At 33.2% G+C, this 20,178-nt stretch overlaps 2 protein-coding genes across 2 annotated transcripts; one reads left to right on the top strand and one right to left on the bottom strand.

Moving 5' to 3' along the window:
- Positions 1-1,397: 1,397 nt before the first annotated feature.
- Positions 1,398-8,313, top strand: LOC18052241 (protein TPLATE). The gene is made up of 7 exons (XM_006447068.2): positions 1,398-2,779; positions 3,169-3,765; positions 4,245-4,606; positions 5,172-5,475; positions 6,321-6,443; positions 6,556-7,011; positions 7,466-8,313. The coding sequence occupies exons 1-7, from the start codon at positions 1,655-1,657 to the stop codon at positions 7,985-7,987; spliced, it is 3,489 nt and encodes a 1,162-aa protein (XP_006447131.1). The 5' UTR covers positions 1,398-1,654; the 3' UTR covers positions 7,988-8,313.
- A 1,010-nt stretch (positions 8,314-9,323) lies between these two features.
- LOC18052240 (COP9 signalosome complex subunit 3) lies at positions 9,324-15,700 on the bottom strand. Its single transcript, XM_006447067.2, has 11 exons — positions 15,403-15,700; positions 14,839-14,954; positions 14,483-14,729; positions 13,548-13,605; positions 13,360-13,449; positions 12,946-13,011; positions 10,788-10,877; positions 10,526-10,684; positions 10,315-10,436; positions 9,942-10,014; positions 9,324-9,852 (listed from the first exon to the last, which is right to left on the bottom strand). The coding sequence occupies exons 1-11, from the start codon at positions 15,585-15,587 to the stop codon at positions 9,784-9,786; spliced, it is 1,275 nt and encodes a 424-aa protein (XP_006447130.1). The 5' UTR covers positions 15,588-15,700; the 3' UTR covers positions 9,324-9,783.
- Positions 15,701-20,178: the final 4,478 nt, after the last annotated feature.

The raw sequence follows: 20,178 nt of genomic DNA, 5'->3' as shown, positions 1-20,178 counted from the left end.
CTTTACCCAAGTGTATCTCAACACTTACAATCACTCAAAATAAAAGATTACAAATTGTTTTTCTCTCACACAATATTTAAGATTACAAATCAATGCCCAATGTGTGAATAGATGAAGAATGAATGTGTTTAAAGCTCTATGAAGTTTGTATTCTAGAATGTAAGCTCAATGGTCGTGTTGTGATCAACTCTCGTTTGAATTTGAATGAGCTTATTTATAGTTGGAGCAGAAAACTAGCCATTACAGACTGTCTGCCCGAAATCAGTTCGCCGTTAACCATTAACGGTTAACCGTTTAGTCTGATCAAAAGTTACCGTTGGGCCAAAGTTCAAATAAACGGTTTGCCATTTAGGTTACCCTTTCGCCGTTAAATTCCAGAGACCTGCAAGATAAACTTCAGTAATCTATTTACACTAAACAGTTAAAGATTTGTACAAAATAACCTTTCTGGAATTTATCGGTTAACCGTTTGAAATAAACGGTTCGTCGTTTGTTTCCAGTAACCTGCAAAACAATTTAACCTTATCTGTTTCAGTTAAACTTTTGCCGTTTGTTTCCAGTAACAAGATAAGTACAATCTTCCATTCTGGATTTTATCGGTTAGCCGTTTCAATAAACGGTCCACGGGTTAATTCCAGTAGCCTTCCCAGCATTTTGTGTTATCCGTTTTTCTTAACCGGTTAAAGCTTAAGCAATTTGTTACTCTCTGGTTTTAATCGGTTAGCCATTTAAAGAGAAAACAGTTCACCGTTTATTTCCAGAATCCTTTTTAGCTAGATATTGCAGAGAATCATTTTCTGATATTGAAATATAACACTTATCCAACCTTTTTTAATATAATTGGAATGATTATAAAGCTTTCGTTTATTAAAGAATAGCTCCAACATTTTAATCAAAAACATTTAAAATTTATTATCATCAAAATCAATATTATGGACATATACATGTTAACAGTAACACTTCTTCTTCAACATCAGTTAGTGCAATACCATTATTGTCATTAAAATCATTATTGTAGTGGATTAGAGAGTAACATTTTAGCAATAACATCATTATTGATAACACCTATCCTTGGCCATCAAAAATGGAGTCACTTGCTCTATACAAAGTTTGAATTTCTAGCATGACAGACTCTTAGTTTAAAATTTTAGGAGATGTGGTGATAAAAATAGGGATCACCCATCATTCACCAAATTGAAGCCCATATATAACACAATCCTCACTATTGTGAGTGGTAAGGTTATAATTTATGATTCTTTCTTTTTTCTTTAATTAAATTGAGGGTATTTTAGAAAATAAAATTTAAAAGGGGTGTTATAAGAAATTTATAGGGGTGTTAAAAGCTCTACTCACTGATCTATCCTTAAACAAATGTATTTGGAGCGGTATTATTTCTAGGCTGGACTGCCAAGTCTGTCAATTTTTTTGGACCCAGTGGAGGGCCAATTCCGATAGTTGGAGAATCTTTTTAAATTACAAAAAATAAAAAGGAAAACAGCCACATTACTACAAGGCTAGCAGCAGACTCGATTTGTTGGATGATCTGTGTGTATTAGCACCAGAGGGAAATGATGAACTCGTACGTGTTCAAATTATAGCAAAACCATTTTATTAATTAATTAGCTCTTGTTTTTCGAGCTTGAATCCCACTGAAATGGATATCCTTTTTGCTCAGATCCAAGCGGACCTCCGCTCCAACGACGCTCTCCGCCAGTCCAGCGCTCTCCTTCAAGCTCTACAACAATCCGCTGCCGGCCGCGACATTTCCGTTATCGCCAAAACCGCGGTCGAAGAAATCGTCGCCGCTCCTGCCTCCGCCGTCTGCAAAAAACTATCCTTCGACCTTATTCGCTGCTCTCGCTTGACTGCCGATCTCTGGGACTCCGTCTGCTCCGGCATCCGCTCCGATCTCCACTTCCCTGACCCCGACGTCACCGCCGCTGCGATCTCTATCCTTGCCGCCATCCCTTCCTACGCCCTCTCCAAACTCATCTCTGATGCCAACGCCGAGATCTCTGGTTGCTTCGACTCTCCATCTGACAACCTCCGCCACTCCATCACTGAAACCCTAGGTTGTATTCTCGCACGTGATGATTTAGTCACGCTGTGTGAAAACAACGTGAACTTGTTAGACAAGGTGTCAATTTGGTGGACACGTATCGGCCAAAACATGCTCGACAGATCCGACAATGTTTCGAAGGTGGCTTTTGAATCCGTCGGAAGACTGTTTCAAGAATTCGAATCGAAACGAATGAGTAGATTAGCTGGGGACAAGCTTGTGGATAGTGAAAACTCACTTGCGATTCGATCTAATTGGGTCTCCGCGATGGTGAATTTCGTGTGGAAAAAACGAAGCGCGTTAATGGCACGCTCGTTGGTGTTACCGATAGAGAGTTTCAGGGCAACAGTGTTTCCTATTGTTTACTCAGTGAAAGCTGTGGCTTCTGGGAGAGGGGATGTGATTAGAAGATTGTCAAAGGACTCCAATGGAGTTAATGGAACTCAAGTAGACTCAAATGCAGAGAAATTAGTTGGGGTTTCTGATGTGGTGACACATTTGGTTCCATTCTTGGCGTCGTCACTGGATCCAGCGGTGATTTTTGAAGTGGGTATTAACATGTTGTATTTGGCTGATGTGCCTGGAGGGAAGACTGAGTGGGCTTCGCAGTCAATTATTGCAATTTTGACACTTTGGGATCGTCAGGAGTTCTCGTCAGCCAGAGAGAGTATTGTTAGGGCCGTTGTTACAAATTTACATCTATTAGATCTTCATTTGCAGGTTGATGTTCTCTTTTACTTCTTTCGTTTTTATATTTGATTGTTGTTGCAATTTATATTTCCATGTAAGGGAACTAATGAATAGGATATGATAGATTCAACGGTTATTCTTTGATGAAATGTGGCAACTTTGATTTGTTAAAGAATGTTCACTAGATGAGGTGAGTGTGTAGCTCGAATGTATTCATTTCAAAGTTATGTTGAGTTTAATTTTCTTTAGTGGGCTTCGAAGTGTGAAATGACAGCTCTTTAGTAACTTTATAGGACTGAGAAACAAAAGATGTTGTTGAGTGGTTAGAAGTGGATGATTGTGGTAGTAACAAAAGTCAATTATCTATATACTAAGGGATAGGTGTACGCATGATCTGATTGTGAATTTTGTGCTTGAAGGTTTCATTGTTTAGGAGGCTACTTCTTATGGTGAGAAACTTGAGAGCAGAATCTGACCGTATGCATGCTTTAGCCTGTATTTGTCGGACAGCTCTTTGTGTGGACCTTTTTGCAAAGGAAAGTGTCCGAAGAGGTCAGAAGCCTCTTCCGGGAACTGATATTGCTTCTCTTTTTGAGGATCCAAGGATAAGAGATGACCTTAATAGCGTAACGAGCAAAAGCTTGTTTAGGGAAGAATTAGTGGCATCACTGGTAGAAAGTTGCTTCCAGTTGTCTCTACCTTTGCCAGAACAAAAGAACTCAGGAATGGAGAGCAGAGTGATTGGAGCCTTGGCATATGGAACTGGTTATGGTGCACTAAACTGGACAGAACCGGCTTTGGAGGTTGTGGAAGTTTGTCGACCTTGTGTCAAATGGGATTGTGATGGTCGTACTTATGCAATTGATTGCTATTTGAAGTTGCTTGTGAGGCTATGTCATATATATGATACCCGAGGAGGTGTAAAAAGAGTAAAAGATGGCGCTTCGCAGGATCAAATCTTAAATGAGACTAGATTGCAAAATATGCAGCGTCAACTTGTCAAAGATCTGCATGAGGTATGTCTGCTCTTATTGAGTTACTCAGATGGCTATATGGTCATTATGCTGATTGCACACTAAATCATGATTTGTGATAATTAAATTTGGTGCTATGCTAACAAGCCATGGTATATCTGTTCATTTTCAGATTGACATGTTGGGACTTTTTGATTCGTTAATTTGGGAAAAGGCTGTCGTCAATTTTTTTTTCGGGGGGTTGAAATGGATTTTATAATTTCTTTTGTTTATTTCTTCCTTTACCCAATTTTTCCTTTTGCAACTATGTTTTCGCTTTCTGCAAAATTAATATTGATATCTTCTGCTAATTTACCCACTTTTTCCTTTCTTTGGTTGAAATGGATTTTATAATTTCTTTTTTTTATTCCTTCCTTTACCCACTTTTTCCTTTTGCAACTATGTTTTCGCTTTTTGTAAAATTAATATCGATATCTTCTGCTAAGTTACCTTTTGATGATATACATTTGTGCATTTGACAGGTGAATACCCCAAGAATGTTGGCCCGCCTTATTTGGGCTATTGCAGAACACATAGATTTGGAAGGTTTGGATCCACTTCTTGCTGATGACCCTGAGGATCCTTTGAACATCATCATATCAAATATCCATAAAGTCCTCTTCAATGTAGATTCATCTGCGAATACATCGAATAGGCTTCAAGATGTTCAGGCAGTTCTTATATCTGCTCAGAGGTTGGGATCTCGTAACCCTCGGGCAGGGCAGTTGCTAACAAAAGAGCTAGAGGAGTTCAGAAACAGTACTTTGGCTGATTCTGTCAACAAACATCAGTGCCGTTTGATTTTGCAGAGAATTAAATATGCTTCTAGTCACCCGGAAAACAAGTGAGTAGAACATCAGATGTTATTGTATAATTGCTGACTTTTGCTGATAATGTTACTTGTTCTAGATATTGAAGCATGTGCTGACGGATTATCTTTTTTACCTCTCGTCCCTGCCATTCTGGAATGTCTGCTGATTGTCATCTCAGTCCATAGCCCTAAATATGGTTACTAGCCCCTTTTTCATGGTTGTCTGAGTTGAGTTGAACTCTGAATTTATGACGGGCTGCATAATTAATATATATTAACACATAAAAGAGTGTTTCTAGCTCTGTTTTCCGCATGAATCTGGTAATGATGGAAGTAAAAGTATCAAATTAATTCAAGTATGGCATAATTTCTGATGGTTTTCCTTTGTTATACTTACTTTCCTGCATGAATTATGACTTTTGCTTATAAAAAGTTTTATTTTTATTATTTTTTTTGCACAGATTTTTCCTTGTTTAGGATGTTTTTGTTGGCAGATGTAGTTATTTCATTATGCTCTTTTAAACTTAGCTGTTGCAGTTTTGCAGTTATGCTGCATCTTTGATGTGCATTACTAAGTTACATTATGTTCCTTTTTCAGGTGGGCTTGTGTCAATGAAGCCAGAGGAGATTACCCATTTAGCCACCATAAACTCACTGTTCAGTTTTATGAAGCATCAGGTGCTCAAGATAGAAAACTGGAAGGCTTGGTTCACAAGGCAATTCTGGAGCTCTGGAGGCCGAACCCCAGTGAATTAACTCTTTTGCTGACAAAAGGAATTGAAGCTACGTCACTGAAGGCTTCTCCAACTGCATATACTTTGACTGGTAGTAGCGACCCTTGCTATGTTGAAGCATATCATTTGGCAGACTCAAGTGACGGAAAGATCACCCTGCATTTAAAGGTTAAGATTTATTAACTTGTATGTTTTATTCTTTATAAATATCTTCGCTTGTAGTTTCTATTTACATGCTAAAACAAGTCCCTTATTGAATATTTTCATTAAAATTAATATAAACTGCAATGTATTTCTCCTTTTCCATTAAAGGAGTAAAAAAATTGGTCATAAAAAATGGAGGGTTGATTGTAATAGTAGAAGTGGAGCAGTAACTTGAAACCACTTAACTTGCACTACGGAAGCATAAACTACTTTCAAGTAGATGTTATCTATTTTTAACTCTGGCTATGAACTAATATTGAATAGATATTGTCCTCATTTCTCTTGGAGCATACTGTGGAAAATAATTGGACCAACTGTTTCTTATATCTTGATAAACCTCGTAGGATAAACATTTTTCATTCAGTTACCAGAGTAATGGCATGGCAATTATTGCAATGTCTGGTTCCAAGGCTTTCTATAGTTGCATGTTGCAACCATCAATTGCTATCTGTTATGATATAGACCTTGGTTAACTAAGAGGTTCAGAATTCAAGTCTCTTAGTCAATTAATTGAATTATATATATAAGACACGAGTAGGATATGTGTTTGCATCCACGTGTTAGGTTTTCTAATTGATTTTGTGAATGCACACAAGGTAAGTGTTTTTGAGTTTAAATATTTTTGTTGGACCACTTCATATTAGCTTAATCTTCTAGATCTAGTGGGTCTTAATCCAATCAATATGATTGTCCCCATATTTTTTTCCCCTATAATATAGTCTTTTCCAGTATTAGGATATTCTCTGTCGTGGATGATGGCCTGATATCATGTTGATAATACTGTCATTTTGAATTGCCTATTGTTGCAGGTTTTAAATTTGACTGAGCTTGAATTAAATCGTGTGGATATTCGGGTTGGGTTATCTGGTGCTTTGTATTTTATGAATGGGTCTCCTCAAGCAGTTCGGCAGCTGCGAAATCTTGTTTCACAGGTTTTTTCTTCTCTGTAGATATGCGCTTGTTTTTCTTTTTCTTTTTCTGTGAAATCTCAGACTTCCACTATGAAATCTCATTTTCTATTTACTTCATGATATATGTTCACAGGATCCGGTAATCTGCAGTGTTACAGTGGGTGTTTCCCATTTCGAGAGGTGTGCCTTTTGGGTTCAAGTCTTATATTACCCATTCCATGGAAGTGGTGCTATAGGAGATTATGAAGGTGATTATGCTGAAGAGGATCCGCAAATTATGAGACAAAAGAGAAGCGCACGGCCGGAACTGGGAGAACCTGTGATTTTGAGGTGTCAGCCGTACAAGATTCCATTGACAGAACTCCTTTTGCCGCATAAAATATCACCGGTTGAATTTTTCAGACTATGGCCCAGTTTACCAGCTATAGTAGAGTACACGGGTACCTATATTTATGAGGGAAGTGGCTTCAAGGCTACTGCTGCACAGCAGTACGGGACGTCTCCCTTTTTCAGCGGGCTAAAATCCTTGTCCTCCAAGCCCTTCCACATAGTTTGTTCACACATTATCCAGGCAGTGGCTGGATTTCAGGTAGGATGCCTTGATGTTTGTATTTTGAGACTTTCCCTGTTGTTCTTTATGGTGTGAAAGCACTGCCATAGAAAGCCTGTGATAAATATCATTTTGGTGCCTAGGCTTTTTGGTTAAAACCTGTTATTTGGGAATCTGGAATCTCATTTGGGCTTAAGTTTTCTCTCTGTTGAATCTTCCAAAGCATCTGAAACAGCGAAGAGAGTTGTTAAATAATTGATATTTCTTGTTCCCTCTGAGTAAAGTTGCTTTAAGTGTTACTAATTTGGGGTTGCAGTCAACTAATTTGGGGTTGCAATCAAATGTCAAATAGTTTATGCTTTCATGAAATGTGTTTATTCCTCTGTATTATTATTATTATTAGTATTTTTCCCTAGCACCCATTCGAGTATCATCCAGAGCCTTTCAAAGATATCCTACTTAAATTACTGTATAATTTGCCAACTTGAAACAGCTTTGTTATGCTGCAAAAACTTGGTATGGTGGCTTTGTGGGCATGATGATTTTTGGAGCCAGTGAAGTAAGCAGAAATGTTGACCTCGGAGACGAGACGACGACTATGATGTGCAAATTTGTTGTTCGAGCTTCTGATTCATCAATCACTAAGGAGATCGGATCAGACCTACAAGGCTGGTTGGATGACCTTACTGATGGGGGTGTGGAGTACATGCCAGAGGACGAAGTGAAGGCTTCTGCTGCTGAGAGGCTTAGGATCTCAATGGAACGGATAGCATTACTGAAGGCAGCCCGACCAAAAAAGACACCAAAAACTGATGAGGAAGAAGAGAATGAGGAGGAAGAAGAAGAAGAGGATAAAAAGAAAAATAAGGAAGACGGTGAGGAAGATGGTAAAGCCAAGGGACCTTCAACTCTGTCAAAGTTAACAGCAGAGGAGGCTGAGCATCTAGCCCTTCAAGCAGCTGTTCTCCAGGAATGGCACATGCGATGTAAAGATAGAAGCGCTAAGGTTAATTAATTAAAATTTTCTTCTTTTCATGGAAAAAAATATATATTGTGTTTGCATATATTCCTTGTGTATTCTGCTTTTTATCAGCTAGTTGAAAATTTTATTAGAAGAGGGCTGTTTCTTGATTCCCAATTGTGCGTCCTCCATGTACATTTTGAACCGGCTCATTTGTCTGTTGGTCTTTTCGAGAGTCCTTTTAATCACGGTTGTCATTAGTGATTCTGTTGTTTGGCTTACTTCCACTTAGGAAATTTGATTCTCCTGTATACTTGATTCATTGTAAAAGAACTTTTGTTTTAGATATATGAAACTAGCAATTAGCATGGTTAAATATATACTGTTTTTCTTTTTGCCCTTCTAGTTCTGAATCTGATCAATGGGTAAAAATGTGAAAGATAGCATATGGTTATAGAGTTGGCAAAATTTGATACGATTCAATTACCCAATAGGAACACAACAATAAGTATGGATTATTAAATTTAACACGATTATTAAATGGATTGGGTTTGGATTAACATGTTATTTTTTAGTGTTGGATTAAAATTACAGTTCTTGACCTATTTATCCGATCAATGATACAATTATATTATTTATTCTAAATTAATTTATAGATTCTTTTTATAAAAATTCAAATATTAAATATAATTTTTTTTCTTAGAAGGATGAACATATGCACATTGTTTTATTTATAGAATTTTATATAGATTTAAAAGTCTAATAGTGTAAATGCGTAAAATATGAAAAGACATTTTATAATATCAATATATAATATTATTTACATATATATAAATAAAACTTCAATATTGTAAATGTGGAATATTTTAATAAATATGTATATTTTATATATATATATATATATTTAGTGAATTATTGGGTAATCGTTTATTTTCCGTATCAAATTTGAGTTTTAATATTTTGACACGATTATTAAATAAATAATATTTAAATTAATTTAAATTTGACGCGACATGAAATTAACACATCGCAAACACAATCTAGTGATCCATTTTACCAGTCGTGCACGGTTATGCTTCATGATATCTTTGTAGTGTTATCTTTGATCCAAAGCTTAACAAGACTTTTGATGGCTGCAAGACAGTTCTGCTGGCTATAATAATATGCAAATGCCGCTTACACGCCAACGACCATCCGAAATTGTTTGGGTAACGAATTTCTTATCGAGTGAAATTCACAGAGCTTCCTCCCAGGTTAGACCTAGGTAATTTCAACTTTTAAAAGCTAACCAATAGGAGGTGTTCCGAATCCGTGGTGATTGCACCATTTTCTTCGTACCATTGCAATCATCAGTTAGACATGCATCACTACTTTGTCATGACAACAGTCATCGAACAGATATGCATCATACCAAGACATGTTAGGCAACATGTCGGTGTATTCACATTACTAATATCATATATTTCTTCTCCCCAACGGAAAACATGATTTCATTCAGCAGCTCTAAGCCTCTAACTGTTGCAGTTGTCATTTGAACAAGAAACATCTCCGTCTTCTAATGAATGAGTCTCATCGAGACCAGTATTATGCACAAAAAAGGCAGCCAGTTCGATCTAACAGAGTATTGAGAAGAGCATAACACTACTATCATAGATCATAACTAGTTCATGGCTGAACCAGGTTTTCCATCACATATATTAACCTCACACTTGGGATCAAAATTGCAGAAATTTTGCATATCTTGAAACAAGTAGATGAGAAGGAGAAACAAAAGGCAGTGAAACCAACAAAATAGATCTAGGATCATCCACGTCATCTTTTGCTCGGATCAGATTTCAGGACTTCCTGTCTCATATGTTGAACTTCTGAGGAACACTATCGAAATCATCAAAATCAAATCTCTGTCGCTCTCTCCCGGCCTGAATGTGCAAAAGTAGTTTGTTAGCTGATCATTGATTCCTAAATATACAGGGCCAAAATCTTTACAGAACAGAAATCATGTTCTCACCTTTCCAAGGTATAAAGGATCACATGATATAAGCTCATCCATTGCAGTTAGTTTCTTTGACAGTGACATTATCCTGAGAAAATAAAACAATAATATTATTACCACAGTAGCCACGTCATATTTTGTCCGCGAGTAAAAGTAAGGTAACTGGCAAGCAGTATGCTTGATTTCAACCCAAGACATTGACTTAATGTTTCATAATACTTCTTGCAGGATCATCTATGAAAGATTAAAATAGCAGAAGTCGAAAAAAGACATCACTGATCAGATAAATATACGTTACTAATCAGAGTTTCTTTTGATGAAGCTAAATTTCTGTGAAATGACTGAATTTCAAAAGAATTCCTACTGAAATTCTCCTTGACATCCGTACCTCTGAATTGATGAGTCAATATGCTCAATCATCTCACATGTTTTATATTGTTCAGGATCCTCCAGGAATCTTACCATACCATCCTTCTGGTTAATTGTTGCAAAGATCTCACCGTCTTGTATCTGAAACTTGACAAAAATTTGTTAACAGTACAGCCATAAAGTATAAGAATTCAACCTCAGTGATACAACAAATGCACTTCAAAAGTTACCATTTGAAGCACATGCATTTCTGCCTCCTTAGAGCTATTTAGTTGCACCGTGTTAGCTATATCTTGCAGGGAAAGAGTTAAATATGTCTGGGTTAATCTCTGGATATTTCGCTTATACATGGATGACACAACCTGCTTCACCAACCCAAGGTTGTTGTCCTGGAAAAAACCCAAAGGCTCTGATAACCAAGGAAGCCAAAGAGAGCAAGCATTAAAAAGAAAAAGAAAAAACAAAGAGTAATTAAAATAAAAGATAACTCACACTTTCAAATTTCTCCCTGTTTGTCTGAACATATGTCTCCAGCTCAACAATTTTGCCAGTATTGTAGGTATTAACCAATTCCATGTAAGGCTATTCAAGCACAAAAGTAGCAATTTAAAGAACCAGTGCATGCATAATAGCAGAAACATAAATTATATACATTCTTTCCACTAAGTTTGTAAACCAAAAGAATTGCATGTATAACATTTGCCGTCTACAGAACAAGGAATGTTTAATGAATTTACTGCAGGAGGTACATTCTTTCCACCAAGTTTGTAAACCAAAAGAATTGCAAGTAAAACATTTGTCTTCTACAGAACAAGAGATGTTTAATTAGGGGTGGTAATGGGCACCGCCCGCAGCGGGTTTGCCATTACCAAACCCAAACCCGCACAAAATTTAAATTTCCAAATCTACCCGCAACCCACAGCGGATTTTAATTTTTTTAAAAAAAACCCACGCGCAGCGAGTTTTGACAATTACCAAACCCGCAATGGTACCCGACGGATTTTTTGCGGGTTTCCGTATTTAAAATCACAAATGTTTAATATATAAATTTATAATAATAACCTCAAATTCCATATAACATACTCAATTTTATATTTAAACAATGTAAATGAAAAATTAAAATTTCAACATCAATCCAATACAAATTCTCAAATTTAAGTATAAATTACACAAATCTATTTTAAAAACACAAACCAATATTTAAAAATAATAATTACATTTCATATTATCATTTAAAACAAGCTCAAAAAGAAGATATTCATTTCATTCACCACCATAAGCACCCATCTAACACAATGCCTACAATAATAATTAAGATTAATATTTTCAAATACTAATCCAAAGAAAAAAATTATAATAATAAAATAATTCATGTATTAAGTTAAAGAAAAATAGCACGTATAAAATTATAATAGATATATAATAATCCATGAATTAAGTTGGGTGTAGGGCGCTGGCTCACTGTCACAAGCTCACGGCTGAAAAAGAAAAGAATGATTGAATGAAGACAGAGATAAGAGATGGTCAGATGGGTGCGCGGCTAAGTCAAAGGGAAATGCCTTTAGTTTTCTTTAGGTCATGACTTTAGAATGGGAGATGGGTCATGTACACACATACACAACTTTGGGCCTTTGGCTATTTGGTAATTTGAATAATAACATTATTTTCTTTATACATTTTTAAATTAAAAATATTGCGGGTCTAGTGGATATCCATGCGGGTATCCACCGGATATAAGGTTAATATCAAACCCACCCGCATCCATGTGCAGGTTTTAGTTTATAATACTAAACCCGCCCGCAACGGGTAAAATTACCTGCAACGGGCGGGTTTTGGCGGGCAGGTTTGGGCGGATTTGTGGATTTGCGGGTACAATTGCCATCCCTATGTTTAATGAATTTACTACAGCAGGTTCAACTTCAATGTATTCAATGAAAAAATCACAAAGGACAATCTCATTTTAGAAACATTAAAGAAGAAATCTATTTGCCAGATACAAGATATCCCCACACATAAGTCAGGCTCACCTGCCACCCCATATATAACAGACTTTTCTTGTCCCTTAATCACAAAAATTCCATTAAATACATGTCTTCAAAAATGGCAGAAAATCATGCCCCATTTCACTTATCGCCTGCCCAGATCATTAACGTAGTCTAAATGATTACTTCCTTGCCATTGTACAGACCAAAATTTCAAAGAACACTGCATAATTTCCAGCCCATAATGTCTTTGTCATAATTCTATGTCATGCATATATGGTTGATCTCATTTTGTAAGGGGAAAGCATGGAAAACAATAAATCCACCTTATTTTTCTCAAAGGACTGTCATGGCATGAAGAATCATGAAAGTTGTCATCGGGACATCTAATAACAAAAAATAAAATATTTATATAGCTAAAAGTGTCATTCTACCAGTAACCAAGTTAGTAATTGTCAGGCAGACACATTGAAACTGAGGACTAAAAAATTGCAAGCATCCTACGCCATTCGAAAGATAGCAAAATAATCTCGTCAGATTAGGATTATTGTAATCCATGTTTTCATCATAAAATTAATCAATTGGTGCATCAAAATGATCTAAAAGATAAAACATGAAAACCAAAGAGTAGCAACATTCATAACAATGCTAACAGATATAGGCTTTACCTGACTAAAATTCTTTAGATTCCTCTGAGCTGCTGAAGAAGTGTACTTAGGGAGGGTGGAAGAGAACTGTCAAAAAAATTACAAAAAATGTAGGTGGATGTATCTCAAAGGATGTGACTAGAAATAGAATGCAAGATGAACTTATCCAAGTTAACACTTGTCTAGACCTTTTCCAGAAAAATTAAAAATAACTGTGTAATTAATTTTAAAAGCTGCCTGTTTACTAGTTCTACCTTTTGCAAGAATTTTAATATTTATCAAATCAGTATGTCCATTTCAATAAACACTGATCAGTTCTACAAATAAGGTTCCAAACAGAAAATTGTTTTTCCAAGTATTCTTTTTTAACAACCTTCTCCAGTCAAATTCATAAAAATGTCAAGAAGAAAGGTAAAAGAAAAGAGCATAGCGTACCTGTCCATGGTGAATGAGGGAAACTAATATATATTTTTTGTATGCTTCAACAGCTATAGCATTGATACTGGACATAGGAGCAGTCACGACCTGAAAGACAACTAAAGAAATTAGGATTTGTTCTATCACACCAACGATGTTTAGTGATGAGCAATTATGTGCGAACTGCATGTAGCAAAGTGACGCACATTGTGTAGAAGCTCCAAAGCTTTCCGAAAGCGCTTTTGCCCGATGAATATCATCCCACTGTCAAATGCAATGTGAAACACGGTCAGAAATCATACTCAAAAAGGATATAACAAGAGAAACATCCAAACCTCAAGGCATAAGTAACTCTTAAAATTTGATTAAATAATTCTTTTGAATTAAATAAATCTACATAATATCAAGACAATACAACATTCGACGTAATGAACTGGCTGCCTGATGTTTACTCAAAATAACTATCAATTACCACCGACTAAAACAAGTGATGTCTGTCTTACAACATCATATGTGAAAAGTCCATAATTTGCAGCCATTTAACTCACAATAAAATGTTTTCTATGTTAAGTTGGAATCAGACAGCCATCTAGATAACTAAAAAGGACAAAGCACAAGGGAACCTAAAAATGCTCAATATCCTCAATGGTTCAGAAATACCGAGTTATCACAAAAGACAGAAAATTTTATTCTCAATTATTTATTCCATTAAGTTAATTACTTTCACTAGTAGATGTTCCATGTAGCTTATACCAGCCAAGCCAATATTGCTTGATCTGCCCGAGGAGAATCTAAGTGAAAGCAGCAACTAGTTACAGATAATTAGCTTATCCATTGCACAAATTGATTGTGTAAAAAGATATCAGTACAAATGCAGTTATTCAGTATAAACTTCGATTAAATTAAACACTTCCGTGCAGTAAAGTGCCTAAGGAACCATGAGGATTTGCAGTGCATGGGCATAAAAAATAAGAAATCTCAAATAAAACATAGAAGGCTACAAGGAAGATAAGGGAAGAAAAGTGTCCAATGAAACAAGACAAATGCCACAGAAAATACATCTCTCATCATAATGTAAGTACTTAAGTACAAAAGTGTTCAAGGAAATAAAAATAAAAACCAAGCATCAAGAGCAACCTACCCATAATAACAATAGAGAAAAAAGTCCCTTGGCAGATTAATCTCATAAATGTCATCCTCTAAAACAGAAAGACCAGCTTTATAGCACTTAGCCAATAGACAAAGTTGAAGAAACTCTGGATGCAAAGTGGTCAAATGCTCAGTGGAGGACTGAATCTTGCGGATAGCGGTCAGCATTGGACCCACCCCTCTGATGGGTGCTTCAAGCAGCAACACTTGATCCTTATACCTCTTACAAACATTGATGACTACAAACACACACAACAAAAGAATTATCTCAATAATGCCAATTGCCAACTAACAGTCAAAGATACAATAATGTGAAGCACAACTCGATTCAAATTAAAAGATCCATACACTTCTCTGGCACGTAACGAATCTGCTCCGCAGAACAAGAAGTAATGAATCGAGCAATGATTGGAACCAGTGTGTTTGCTCGCTCTTTCGTTATCGAACAGTACATACATGGCTCTCTGTCCCCACAAAACACATACAATTAACTCCTTCCAATGCTCAAAAACCAGTCAGGAAATAATAATCTTTCACTAAATAACATTAATCTCAAAACTCTTTAAGAAAACAACAAGTCAATATTCCTAAAAAATATACATTTTCTTTTCTCCTATAAACCCTAAAAATAAAATTTGAAAAAAAAAATGCTCATCTATTTGATTTCTCCGCAACCAAAAGACTTTATTTATCTAATCTAGCAATTAAACAAAACAAACATTTATCCGTAATACAATAGTTAAAAATCTTAAAATAATCTACGAGTACAATAACTAATAAACAAATGCTTTTTTTTTTCTTTTTCTGAGAACCAACAATAACATAAAAGCAAACCCTTGAATTATAAAAGCCTAACACAATGCACAAGCATAATAATTAAAAGTTAATGTTAGAATTATTAGAAGTAATTACAAGAAATAAAGGTAACCGAGGGAGTGCTTGGAGGGGTCGAGCTGGTCGAGAAACGACAGCAAGCGAGTCGACTCAGAGCGGAGCAAATCTTCACCTGCTTTCAAGTAATCCTTAAGGGCTGTGATATCTGATGCGTTGCTTGATAGCCCTTGGATTTGGGTCACCAGATTTTCTATTGATTGCATGATTTTCTGATCGAATCAGAAATCAAAAGAGCGAGACCGAGCGAGCTCTGCTGTAAAAGTTCTCTGAATCAGATTTTGGACGTAGCTTTTGGAAGTAATAAAAGTTCGGTGTATTGGCTCGGCTGTAACTCGGTCTAATTCTAGGTGAGTTCACTCGTTTTTGGGCTACAACAAGCCCTTTTTAATAAATACTTCGGGTAGAGCCTTTAACACCCCTCTAAAATCCTTACAACACCCCTTTCAATTTTTATTCCGAAATTTTCCGTGTTTAATTGGTAAAATATAAATCTGTAACATCTTACTACAAAACTTTGCCCTGGAAAGAATATTTCTTTTAAGTCATAAAATTAAATTATTTTATTATATATTATATAATTTTTTAGACTAAATTAGGTGTGCCACATCACATAAAATAATTGGCTAGCATTTACTAGTCCGACCAATAATCAAGTGATATGTGACTCGTCGCGCACAATAACGTGCAAAACAATGCACACTTAGGTGGCGTTTGTTTTTTTGTCTGAAACCTGAATAGACCTGAATTAGTCTGAATTCTGAATAGATCTAAATGTCTGAATCTGAATAATATGTTTGTTTTTTCGTCTGAATATCAGAAAATAAGTATTAAGTTGTTTGTTTTTTTTCAACTTAAAAAGCTAAAAATATGTACTTTTACATTTGTATCCTTATTAAATTTGAATGTCAAATAAATAATATATTACATACCACAATATTTTAACATTTATAAGTAAAACTATATTCAAGTGAATACATAATTATTTTAGAATTTTAATATATAAAATACCATAAATTTTTAATTTTATCGTATATAATATAATAAAGAAAAAAACAGGGATATTTTTATATGGGGTAAATGTCTATGGGTGAGTTTGGAATAAACATGAAAAATAAATTATAAAGCAAGGATATTTTTGACATTAGCAAGTAATTGACTTAATTCAAATTTCTCCATTAAGTAAAAAGCCAAAAAAATTGGCTTATTTTATTAAGTCAGAATTATCTAAAAAGTTTCATTAAGTTATAAAAACAAACATCTCTAATTAACTTAATTTATTAAGTTAAGTCACTTTAAGTTATTAAGTTAAAAAACAAACGCCACCTTAATCATTCTTTTATAATTTTTATCTCTATAATTTTGGACTCTTATAATTTTTCAAAAAATATTTTTGAATTAAAAAACTAAAATATAACTATAAATTATGCCATGGGATGGAGGTAAAGATTTTGCTAAAAGAATAGCTTATTTGAGTGTTAGATTGAACTACCTTTCAAAATAGAAAATAAAATAATTTTTCTTTGATTATTTAAATAATTTCAATTAAAAAAGGGATTTTATGAGAAATTTAGAGGGGGCGTCAATGACCTACTCCGTAACTTAAAATGGTAAGAGGCCTAAACTTGAAAATTACTAGTCTAACTCTAACATACAATGAAATCTCTATGAATCAATAATATAAGACCATATAGAACCTATTAATTAATTTGTTAATTAATTAATAATTTAATGATTCATAGAATGTATATTCAATTTAATGAACATATATTTTAATCAACTAAAATTTATTGCATTTTATCAATTTAACCAATTAACAATGAATTGATCGATCATAAAAAATTATTAATAAAAAGTTGTTAATTTTTTATTATTAAATTATATAATTACACCCTTGGATTTCTAAGGGACACGTTTAACTGTAGTGAATTAGCATTAACTCCTTACATTCACATTTATTTAAATAAATGGAAAAAGAACAAACACACCACTAATGTTTAGACAAAATAACAAAAATTCCTTAACGTTTCGAAAAAAATATTTACACTCTCATTTACTAACGGAAATAGTTACTTTTAACAAAAATAGTAATTTTAATATATAATTACCATTATACCCTTCTAACACATAAAAAAAATTGTTAATTGTCTAATTTGTCCATTTATTGTTAATAAAATTACAAATATACCCTCATTGCTCAATTCCTCTATTTAATTTTCTATCAAATTCTCTCTTCAAGCCAAATAAATTTAATCCATTACATGGGAATATAAATAAATAAAATTAGTTATTAATGTCATAAGAATAACAATTCTCTACATGTCAATCATTTAAACTTGTATAATCAACAAAATAAAAATAGGCTGGTTACAGCAATAATTACAAAAATCTTATCTTAATTGTATTAAATAACATATCCAATAGACATAAAAATTGATAATGGATTAAATTTATTTGGCTTGAAGAGAGAATTTGATAAAAATTTAAATAGAGGAATTGAGAAATGAGGGTATATTTAAAATTTTGTTAACAATATATGGACAAATTGAACAATTAATAATTTTTTTTATATGCTAGAAGGGTATAATGATAATTATCTATTAAAATTACTATTTCTATTAAAAGTAATTGTTTCCGTTAGTGAATGGGGGTATAAATATCTTTTTTGAAACGTTAGGAGGGTTTTTATCTTTTTATCTAAACGTTAGGGGTGTGTTAGTCATTTTTCCTAAATAAATAGAATGAAATTAAGGTAGTTACCATGATAAACTCCACCCTTATTTTCGGAGATAACGTCCATAGATACCGATCTATTGGATTATGTGCCTTAACCCGCTTTGTAAAAATGGTGCTTAGCTCGCTTTGTTTATGAGGAGATTGTTCTTTAAAGAGTATAATTTGTGTAAAGTTCTGCAATCAATTATTATACATAAATTATAAGTAGAATACATCCTTAAAAATGTTAAAAATAGTTTGAGAAAGTTTATATACTTATAAGATATCACATGCCAAAACCTTAAGGGCGCGTTTGGTGGCCCGCATAAGGCTACATAAAAGTATTGTTTTGTATTAAATTAATGTTCACTCATGTTAGCAACAAAAACAACACACACAATATTGCATTAAAAGAGTAAGCTAATGCGACAGTTAAATTAAAAAAGTGAGTCGAGTTTAGCTAATGCGGCAACTGCCGCTTGACTTTTACTTTTACTTTTTGACTCTTGCTTTTGCTTTATAATAATAATAATAATAATAATAAAATTAATATGACTTTTAATTTAATATAATATTTTTATATTATAATTTATTATAACTAATAATAAATATTTAAATTTGAATAATATTAATTTAAAATTAATAATAACATAAAACATTAATGCAATTTAAATATATTAATGTAATATAAATAATAACATAATATAATATTTAATTTAAATTAATCACAAAAATTTATTACAGTACAGTATAGTACCAATATATTGTATAATATTGTTATAATACAATACTAATGCAATACAACATAATACAATACACCAGTATTAAAATAATGCAATACAGTGTGTCAAACGCACCCTAAAGGGCTGTTTGGCACCCTCATTAAATGGGTTGCATTGCTCTCATGTTTGGTGCAGTAAATGATTGCATTATAGTGCAATGCAATCCTATGTTTGGTTTAGTCAGGTTTAGCTAATACGGCAGTGGTCGCATTAGCTTGTTTTTTTTTTCTTTTAACTTAATAATAATAATAATAATAATATCAAATAGAGTATAATTTTAATTTAGTATAATATTATAGATTATTATTTTTTATTTTACATTATAATTATAAATATAAATTTTGTAATTTATTATTAAGTAATATTATATTATATTATATTATTTATTTTCACATTATAACTTATTAATAGATTTATTATTTAATATAACTAATAAGTACTTAAATAATATATAAAATAAAATATTACATTTTTTAATCATATTACAATAATTAATATATAAAATTAATTATTTTAAAATAATTTAGTAGAACTAATAATAAATATTTAAAATAAATATTAAATTTGAATAAATTTGAATAATAATAATTTAAAATTGATAATAATTTAAATTATATGTAATTTAAACTAATCATAAAAAATTAACATAGTATAGTGTAGCACCAAATATAATATTATAAAAAATTAATAAAATACAATATAGCACCAAACATTGTATAAAATTGTTATAATACAGTACAAATATAATATAATACACATGCATTAAAATAATATAATACAACATAATGTAATATAGTGTACCAAAGTACCCTAACTTAACAATAAATGGCATAATCTTATATTAACTAATCTTATGACTTTCTATAAAAAAAAAAAAAAAAGCTTTTATTATGTCTGAGGGTTTAACAGTTGTTGCTAAGGGTAAGCAATCATAAAGCTTCAAAATTCACTAGATATAGAGTAGAACATGAATTTATTAAAGTAGTCCAACCCTATATTTTTAGAGTAATGATATAGCTACAAACTCTTGTACAAACTTATTATGTATAAACTAATGTGGCATAGTAAAATTAGTTTAATTGAATACCATTTCGCCCACATAATTAGTTTTTATTATTTTATATTTTCATTCAATCAATAAATTAATGACACGTCAGTTTGTACAAGAATTTATAACTGTATCATCACTTATATTTTTAATCTCACAACCAAACATAGGCTACTAAAAAGACTTGGGGCCGTAGGTGAAACAATTAGACAAACTATATCTCTAAATAAAAATATAATAATTTAGGTGCTT

This window comes from Citrus clementina, unplaced genomic scaffold (genome assembly GCF_000493195.1).
Source record: "Citrus clementina cultivar Clemenules unplaced genomic scaffold, Citrus_clementina_v1.0 scaffold_2, whole genome shotgun sequence".
Classification (NCBI taxonomy): Eukaryota; Viridiplantae; Streptophyta; class Magnoliopsida; order Sapindales; family Rutaceae; genus Citrus; species Citrus x clementina.
Note: the sequence above shows the minus strand (reverse complement) of the source record. Positions and strands in the feature narration are given on the sequence as shown.